General features: G+C 31.7%; 1 protein-coding gene across 1 annotated transcript; it reads right to left on the minus strand.

Moving 5' to 3' along the window:
- On the minus strand, positions 1–3,351 carry LOC114165879 (Golgi SNAP receptor complex member 1-1). Its single transcript, XM_028050496.1, has 5 exons — positions 3,198–3,351; positions 1,467–1,706; positions 1,035–1,202; positions 703–816; positions 1–394 (listed from the first exon to the last, which is right to left on the minus strand). The coding sequence occupies exons 1-5, from the start codon at positions 3,234–3,236 to the stop codon at positions 281–283; spliced, it is 675 nt and encodes a 224-aa protein (XP_027906297.1). The 5' UTR covers positions 3,237–3,351; the 3' UTR covers positions 1–280.
- Between the last annotated feature and the right edge of the window lie 7,004 nt (positions 3,352–10,355).

The following is a 10,355-nucleotide window of genomic DNA, read 5'->3' on the forward strand; positions in this document are numbered from 1 at the left end:
TTGAACCAAAACACACACCTTTATATATATGTATATATAATAATCCACCCCTCTTCACTACATGCTATGATTTATGAAATGGGAACCAAGAAATAGAGCACTATGAAATTTCTGATCTTTACTTTGCTGAGCATTGCTTTTCTGGTACATGGATGAACAATGGAATAAAAAAATAGACTAGTTGAAGAATGTGGTTCAGCATGGACGAGGTACTAAACTCAATAGACAAAAGAACATACAGGAGTTTACAAAAGTGGAGTATCCAACAAAAGCAACACCTTCACTTGGATAGCCAGTAGATGAAAATCAGAAATGTGCATACGGCTGCAACAAGGGAAAGTATAATGGTATCCATTGACTTTTTCCTCTTTATTGCCGAAAGTATGGTATTTACCTGAAACATTATTAAAAAACTGCTACATCAAACACCAAAATATACCAAAGGGTTTATAGTCGTTGAGAAATTGTAGTTATATATATGACTTGAGTTGTACAGATATAAGGCATTTGACATCACTTTTAACTCAAAATTTTAAGACAATGAATTCATGGATTTTTTATCTTCAAAGTGTTTAATTTTGTCTTTTCTACTTAACGTGGAACTTTGACTTACATTTGGATTATTCCCAAACAACACGCGAGATGTAAATGGCTACAAGGAAATGATTTAAACACCAAAATCCATGATGATGAGAATCATACCGTTGGGAGACGACTGCTAACGTTGCCAAGCTTTGAATTGATACCACCAAATGTTGAACGTTGGAATACAAGTGCTCCTAGTGTTGCTTGTGCTTGTGAAATAACATTGTCCATCTGCAGCCAAAAAAATCGGTAGAACAATTCAAACTAAGACTAGTAAAATTGGACATAAGGTAAAAATCTAAGTGTTTAAGTATAACAGTTCAAAGTGTAGGAAAAAAGGTTCATATATAATATAAGTATAACATATGCTGGCAACACCTGGATTGAGAAGAAACAAAAACAGCATTTTAAATCAGAAAAGTGAAACTAGGTGTGTTTGTATCACTAACATGTCCTGTATTTCGGCTGATAGATGCACGCTCTTTAAGGAGTGCATGCTGTTCAGTGTCTACACCTTGTTCCAAGTCTAATCTTGTCCGATCAAATTCTTTAAAATCTTCCAGCAGTGAAGCATGTTCTTGCTTAGCTAGAAGACTTGAACGAAGGCGATAAAATTCCTGCAGTTCATTACATTCAGCTTAGTGCAAAAAGTTTAAAGGTTTGAAGACAGTAAGTAATTAATAAAAAAAACAAAATAAAACATTACTAGGTAAAACTTATGTCGAAGATCTAAGAGCAAATTATGGAAATAATATATAGTGACACTTAGAAAATTAGTATCAAGTATCACTTCATGCAAACCATCAAAGACTCCGAAAAAGAAATTGGGATACAACACAGGGAGAGGGATCATAGTAGCATTGAATACTAGTAGACAATACCTGGGTGAGATCTTGAAGAATTTCTTGGTGTCTAGTCAAAGTGTGAGAAACCATTTCTGAACCACCAGATGACACCCAAGCTTGCATCTGAGCATTTACTTGTTGGAGTTGTTTTAGTAATCGCTCAATCCAAGACTCTAGATCACTCTCTGAGGCATCAGCTTTTGAAGAAGCATTAGCAGAAACCATTTTACGATAAGAATTCATCTGCTCATCCAACTGAGCTTCAAGTTTTCTCGCCTGAAAGAAATTTGGAGGAAAAACTATAAATCATTTTCCTAAAATATTTATAAACTAGGTAACTACTAAGGAAGTCAAAACCAAAAGTATCAAATTTCACTTCTTTTTCATTATTGTTATCATTACTATGATGATTATGTTATTATGACTAAGGAAAAGAAACAAGCTGTAAACACATTGAACAACACTTAAACTAGCAAATAAAACAGGTCAACTAAAATCCACACTTTCATGATGAAGGAATGTCCCAAAAGATTTAATATATATATTTCAAAATATACAGGAATTGCAAGCTTCAAGTTGTAAGGACTGACAACTAAAATTCCATAATATTATGTAAATTTATATCACGTAACACTATTTTTTTCTCTTTATATACTACATCAACCATCTTATTTGTATCTCACACTTTCTATCTTTTCATCTCTCTCTTTATTTGTACAAATACAATTTATCTATTGCATAAGGTTTTTATCAGAACTCCAGCAAATACCCCATACCAGGTCTGTATAGATAAAGAAAAGGCAAACACAGAGAAGCATATCTAAAAAATACTGATTTTAACCGTCGGTACATGAAACAAAAGGTTGGAATCGTACAACTTAACTATTTCGCAGAGTTATTAAAACAGAGCAATTCACAACTTGAATCATACCATTTGATGTGATTCAGCTAGATACAATTTGTATCTTAAGATGAATTTCAAATGTATATGAATCTTATGATAAATGATTGGATTGATACAATTTCAAACAATCCATATGAATCACACGTTCCACAATTCATTGTTATTTCCTTTTTTACTTATCCTTCTGCCATTCGCATGAAAGAAATTGAAAAGTCATATAAGCTTAGAGTGATAAATGAAAAAGAATTGAAGAAACATTTCTAAACTGTTTCTATTTAATTATACGGCTACTTTCTTTCTCACTTACTTGTTCAATGCATAAAACTTTCTTCATTTCCACTCTTCCAATGCAGAGCCTTCACGGACTCACTGATAGTTTTGTTATACAAGGCGTGTTATCTAACTTTAAATTATTACATTGAACACCATGAATCATATCTATATGATATATTTATAGTTATTTTTCATCGTCTTTGAAGAATGTTATGATTTGATACAAATTATTATGATTTGGCACCTTCGAAAGATCTTCTCCTACTCGAAATTAATAGATCAGAATAGGAAAACCTTATTTCCTAAACAAATCAGATGTATTCCTAACATATAAAATGAACCTAATTCTATAATTGAATTCATCAATACACTGCCGTAAACCTGCAACTCGACAAATCAAACCATATTCAAAGCACAGATAGAAAAAAGGGTAGATCCCCATCCCATGAATTCCCCATCACCGACAAAATGAAGAAACCCCATAAGAAAAAGATGGAAACTTGGAGCACTCGAATTATGCATGCATCATTCCCAACATACCCAGATGCATAATCTGAAAAAAGAAAGCATAAAAATAGAAAATTTGGAACCTGCTTGCGAAGGGCATCCCAGGAACTCGGAACCTCCATGGATCAGAAACAAAAGAAAGATCAAAAATCAAAAGTTGTTTTATTTTTTGATGGAATAACAGTGAATCGTTGTTGATGGCGTTTTGAGGTTGTTCGGCGATGAAGACGGGTCGTCTGCTCCCACGAACAGACGACTTGCAATTGCTCGCTTTCTCTTTCTTTTTTCTGTTTAATGATTTATTTTCTTTCGCGTTTTTCAATCAACAGAGACGAAAAAGAAAATAAAAATGAGTTTGCTTGCTTTATAATCCAGAATTTTTTAGATAGATCTGAATCCTTTCCTTCCTTAGATAAGACGTGTATGGAGCAATTCATGCATTATAATATAATCAAATACTAATAAAAACTAACTAATTTAGTTTATTTTTCTTACATTTTTTAAACCCATATATTAATCATTAACAGTGACTTTTAAAGTTGTCTTGTGTTTATATATATAATCTATAATAACATGCAATAGAAACCTAAAAAATAAAATTAATAAAAGATACCACAATTTGTTTTATAACTATGTCTTGTAAAATGTTATTTCTGTTATAAAATAAAGGTAATAAGAGAGACAAAGGAGAGGAAGAATAGAGAATGAGAGAGTAGGGAGCAACTTCTGTTTGTATGTGTGTCTTATTACTGATAGGACGAGTCCTATTTATAGGTACAATATGGTAACCCAGAAAGGATATAAAATCAAATAGTAAATACAAAATATTACATCATAAAGAGTAATGAATAATATGATTATCAATCATATGAGTAATTGTATAAATCAATGGACGACCATTAATTCATAACACTCCCCCTTGGGTGTCCATTGATAAAAGAATGTGCCTCGTTAAAACCTTACTAGGAAAAACCCTTTGGGATAAAAACCTAGTGAAGGAAAAAGAGTACATCATTCTATATAATATTGTTCTTTGCATCTTCTATTTCTCCCCCTCATGTAAACTTACATCATTAAGATGGCGGAGTCCAATCCTATGAACCAATTGCTCAAAAGTTCTCCTTGGTAAAGATTTTGTAAATAAATCTGCTAGATTTTCACATGAGCGAATCTTTTGGATCTCTACATCACCATTTCTTTGAAGATCATGAGTGAAAAAGAATTTTGGAAGAATATGTTTTGTTCTGTCTCCTTTAATATATCCTTCTTTCAATTGAGCAATGCATGCACTATTGTCTTCATATATCGTTGTTGGTTTCATTTTTCCCAAGGATAAACCACAAGTTTGTCGCACATGTTGAATTATAGACCTTAACCAAACGCATTCACGACTTGCCTCATGTAATGCTAAAATTTCTGCATGATTTGACGATGTTGCTGTTATTGTTTGTTTCACAGATCGCCATGAAATCGCTGTGCCACCACATGTGAACAAATATCCTGTTTGTGATCGACCATTATGAGGATCTGATAAATAACCTGCATCTGCATAACCCATTAGATCTAATTTTGAATCATTTGGGTAAAACAAGCCCATATTCATAGTGCCTTTAAGGTAACGGAGTATTTGTTTTACTCCATTCCAATGTCTTCTTGTAGGTGAAGAACTATATCTTGCTAACAAATTTACAGCAAATGCTATATCGGGTCGAGTATAATTAGCAAGATACATTAGTGCTCCTATAGCACTAAGATATGGTACTTCAGGACCAAGTAGTTCTTCATCTTTTTCTTGAGGTCTAAAAGGGTCTTTATCAACATCTAATGACCTCACCACCATTGGAGTGCATAGTGAATGTGATTTGTCCATATAGAACTTTTTAAGCACTTTCGTTATATAAGCTTCTTGATGTACAAGAACACCTTTGTTTAAATACTCAATTTGTAATCCCAAACAAAACTTTGTCCTTCCAAGATCCTTCATCTCAAATTCTTTCTTTAAACAATCAATTGCCTTTGTGAGCTCATTAGGAGTTCCAACTATGTTTATGTCATCTACATAAACAGCAATTATGGCAAATTCATTCTCGGATCTTTTCATATAAATACAAGGACAAATAGGGTCATTTTTATACCCTTCCTTTAATAAGTACTCACTTAGACGGTTATACCACATACGTCCTGATTGTTTCAATCCATAAAGGGACTTATTCAATTTTATTGAATAATCCTTTTTAGAATTTGCTTTGTTGGGCACATTAAATCCTTCAGGGAGTTTCATATAAATATCATTTTCCAAAGAGCCATACAAATAGGCTGTAACAACATCCATGAGGTGCAAATTCAAACCTTCTTGTGCAACAAGGCTAATTAAATATCTAAATGTTGTTGCATCCAATACTGGAGAATATGTCTCCTCAAAATCAATACCAGGTCTTTGTGAAAAACCTTGAGCAACTAACCGTGCTTTGTATCTAACAATTTCACCATTCTCATTTCGTTTTTGTACAAAAACCCATCTGTACCCAATAGGTTTTACACCCTCAGGTGTGCGAACTACAGGTCCAAAAACCTTTCGTTTAGCAAGCGAATCTAATTCTGCTTGGATTGCATCTTTCCATTTTGGCCAATCATTTCTTTGCCGACAATCTTCAATTGTCATTGCTTCTTGATCATCATTGTCACTTATGACATCCTTTGCTACATTATATGCAAAAACCTCGTCAATATTGACTTTATTTCGATTCCATATTTTATGATTCATGACATAATTTATTGAGATCTCATCATTTTCAACAATTTCAGGTACCTGAGGTTCTTCTGGAACCGAATCATTGATTATGTCAAAAGAATCTTTTGGGACTTTTACCCCCTCGATTAGGCCATCTTGCCTTTTTTCCCTTTTTCTCACACGAGGATTTTTATCTTTGGAACCCAAAGGCCTACCACGCTTTAGGCGTGTTTGAGATTCATTTGCTATATTAGATTGTCCAACAGGAATATCAATTCTGATTGGAGTATTAGCAGCGGGTATATGCGACTTAGTTACCCTTTTTGTGTCAGTAAAAGCATCTGGTAATTGGTTGGCCAATTTTTGTAAATGAATTATCCGTTGAACTTCTAGTTCACACTCTTTTGTACGAGGATCAAGATGAGATAATGATAATTCATTCCAACCAATATCTTTTTCCAGTTTCTTTCTTTCTCCCCCTAACGTTGGAAAAATTGATTCATCAAAATGACTATCAGCAAATCGAGCTGTAAATAAGTCACCTGTTGATGGTTCAAGATATTTTATTATCGATGGAGAATCATATCCAACATATATTCCCAAACGTCTTTGAGGACCCATCATAGTCCTTTTTGGTGGGGAAATTGGGACATATACAGCACACCCAAAAATTCTTAAATGAGAAATATTTGGTTGTTGACCAAAAACCAACTGTAAAGGAGAGTATTTGTGATAACTTGTTGGTCTGATGCGAATCAATACTGCAGCATGCAGAATTGCATATCCCCAAGTAGTCATTGGAAGATTAGCTTTCATAAGTAAAGGTCGTGCAATCAATTTTAGACGTTTTATCAATGATTCTGCAAGTCCATTTTGAGTATGAACATGTGCTACTGGATGTTCAACTTCAATTCCAATTGACATACAATACTCATTAAAAGCATGAGATGTAAATTCACCAGCATTATCAAGACGAATTTTCTTAATTGGATAATCTGGGAAGTGGGCTCTTAACTTGATCAATTGTGCTAATAACTTAGCAAATGCTTGATTTCGAGTTGATAGTAAACAAATATGTGACCATCTAGTGGACGCATCAATTAATACCATGAAATATCTAAATGATCCACATGGTGGGTGTATTGGACCACAAATATCACCTTGTATTCGTTCTAAAAATGAGATTGACTCATTTCTAATTTTTTCTGGTGATGGTCTTATTATCAATTTTCCCTGCGAACATGCAGTACATGAGAAATCATTGGACTGAAGAAGCTTTTGACTTTTAAGTGGATGTCCACATGAGTTTTCAGCTATTTTTCGCATCATGATATATCCAGGATGACCCAACCGATCATGCCAAACAAGAAATTCATTCTTATTTGTAAGCTTCTGGCTTACAATAACATGCGTCTCAATCGCATTAATATATGTGTAGTACAAGCCATAAGAGAAGGCTGATAATTTCTCCAATACACATTTTTTATTTGACTCAATTTGAGTGATATAAAGATATTCAACATCTCCTTCATTATTTGTCTCAATATGATATCCATTTAGACGAATATCCTTGAAACTTAATAAGTTTCTATTGGACTTAGGAGAATAAAATGCATTTTTAATATGCAATCTTGTACCTCTTGGCAGAAGTACTGTAGCTCTTCCAGAGCCTTCAATTATATTTGTAGTACCAGAAATAGTACTAACATTGACTTCTCGCATTACCAAAGTAGAGAAAAATTTATTACTCTTGAGAATTGTATGAGTTGTTGCACTATCAGCAAGGCACAGATCCTCATCATTGGTGTTAATGCCAATATTCATTCTTCATATAAACATAAATATCAATATTAGAGATTACTTTGTAAGAGGAGAGAAAGAAAAAAAAAATAAAATAAAATAGAGGATTTTATTCATAAAAACATAAAAACTTGTACATATAAAAGCAACATGAATTAAATATAAAACATTGTCTTAAAAATTAATCATAAAATAAAACTATTTTCTAACACTCCCATCACCAATAAGGTGATCAATGCTTCCATCGGGTTTAGAAAAGAAATCACCAATATCAAGATGAGTAGTATCCATATGACCATAATCAGAATCACCATCTTCATAAGCAAAGTGTGTTTCTACATTCTTCTTTTTAAGTGATTCTTGGTAGAGTTCAACAAGATGCTTTGGTGTATAACAGGCACGGGTCCAATGACCTTTACTACCACAACGGTAACATATATTTTCAGCCTTTTTGCCATTATTTTCACCCCTTTCTTTTTCCTTTTTCGCATTCTTGTTCCACTTCTGTTGATGAAGTTTCTCTTTGAAATTTCCTTTATAACCATGTCCACGACCATGATTAATTGCACGACCACGACCACGACCATGGCTACGACCACGGCCAAAATTACGACCACGATTATTATTATGGTCTTGACCTCGTCCATGATTATATGGATCAGATGTTGCTGCATTCACTTCTGGGAATGGAGCAGAACCAGTTGGTCGGGCCTCATGATTTTTCATCAAGAGCTCATTATTTTGTTCAGCCACAAGAAGGCATGAAATCAATTCATAATATTGATTGCTCCATTCACTTCTGGGAATGGAGCAGATTAGGCGGATCTCATGATTTTTCATCAAAAGCTTTATTGCTTTGTCCAGCCAGCCATGCATAGGCATGAAATAAATTCACAATATTTGTGAAGTCTCTTTTCACAATATTTTTGTTATGAGCAAATTAGTTGCTTTATTTCTTTATTTAATGGTATCCCAATATCCATTGCATCTAAATATATTTCAACATTTAAAATCCAATATAAGGAATTCTTCCTTACAATATCAAGGGTCACAAATCCAAATTTTGCAACGTTTCGCGTGTTTAAAACTAACACATAAAATAATAATATTAATAATAATCATCATCATCAAAATAATAATATTAATAATAATCATCGTCATAATAAAAATATTATGACAGAGAATTTTGCAACGTTTCGCGTGTTTAAAACTAGCACATAAAATATTAATATAATCAAATTTCATGTATGAAATTATTAAAATCAAATAATAATAATAATAATAATATGACAGAGAAAAATAAATCAAACAATTATCATTACACAAAAAAAAATGAGATAAAGTTTGTGAATGAGAAAAAGATTAGAAAGAACCTCGGTTAAGGAATATAGAGCGTTGTTCTTGGGGAGAAAAAAAAAATATGCCTTCACGCTCAGTTGGATAACCCTCGTGCTGATAACGTGTTATAAAATAAAGGTAATAAGAGAGACAAAGGAGAGGAAGAATAGAGAATGAGAGAGTAGGGAGCAACTTCTGTTTGTATGTGTGTCTTATTACTGATAGGACGAGTCCTATTTATAGGTACAATATGGTAACCCAGAAAGGATATAAAATCAAATAGTAAATACAAAATATTACATCATAAAGAGTAATGAATAATATGATTATCAATCATATGAGTAATTGTATAAATCAATGGACGACCATTAATTCATAACAATTTCTTATTATTTAAAACAAAAAACTACTTAACCCACACAAAAAAATTAGGTAAAGTCCTTAAATCCTTCAACTTAAGTATGGCGTCTTCAATTAATGTAAACATGTAGGATTGGGTTGATTCACAAAGTTAGGTTTTCTTTTATGTTTTGATAATTGTTATGCTAAATTTATTTATTTTTTTCATTCCATTTCAATGAGTAATGTAAATGTTATTTTATATTTCCATATTAATTCACGATGATAGATTACGATCGAGAAAGTTTTAAGATGTTTCAATAATATAACATTATCATGTTTATGATATTATTTTAAATTATTTATTTTGATTACATGGTATAGTCAATTTATAATTTTTGTCTTGAAAATTTGTGAGTCAACCTAAATTCATATATTTACTACTAGTTAAATTAGGTTAAAATCTTTAATTCAATCCAATTCGTCTCTAAGCATGCTGATTTACGGTACTAATATATATTGCGAATTTTGTTTTAATTTGTTTTTCATAATAAATATTTTCAAATTGTTATAAAAAATAATTTAAAATAAACTATTATTAATTGTTTTGTAAAATATTTTGTATAAAATAATTTTAAAATAATTTTGTAAAAAATAATTGTAAATTTTATAATTTTGTAATAAATAATTATAAATTATTTATTAATTAAAATTCTTAAAAAGATTGTATAACAAAATCTTATAACAATACAGAAAAATTCTATGAAATTATGAAAAACTGTAGTAGTGCTAGGTTTATTTTGTCTGACTTTGAAAGAGAAAATAAGTTACAATTTAAAAATATGTAAGAAATAAAATAAAACTTTTAATTGTTTGATAGAATAAAACTAAAAAACAAATCTTGAAAGTGCTTTTAAATTTCTACATTAATAGAAATAAAAAAGAGAGAGATTATTGAAAAATAAATAGGAATATATAGATTTCATAAATTGTTTTTCCCCTTCTATGTACTACACAAACAAAATTAATTCTC

This window comes from Vigna unguiculata, chromosome 10 (genome assembly GCF_004118075.2).
Source record: "Vigna unguiculata cultivar IT97K-499-35 chromosome 10, ASM411807v1, whole genome shotgun sequence".
Lineage (NCBI taxonomy): Eukaryota > Viridiplantae > Streptophyta > Magnoliopsida > Fabales > Fabaceae > Vigna > Vigna unguiculata.

What these genes read in the sequence shown, in the direction of transcription:
- LOC114165879 (XM_028050496.1), bottom strand. Translation starts at nt 3,236, where the DNA reads ATGGAGGTTCCGAGTTCCTGGGATGCCCTTCGCAAGCAG. An exon ending in GGGATGCCCTTCGCAAGCAG is followed by an intron (nt 1,707 to 3,197) that starts GTTCCAAATTTT and finishes AATTTCTTTCAG; the next exon opens with GCGAGAAAACTTGAAGCTCA. An exon ending in TTCTTCAAGATCTCACCCAG is followed by an intron (nt 1,203 to 1,466) that starts GTATTGTCTACT and finishes AATGAACTGCAG; the next exon opens with GAATTTTATCGCCTTCGTTC.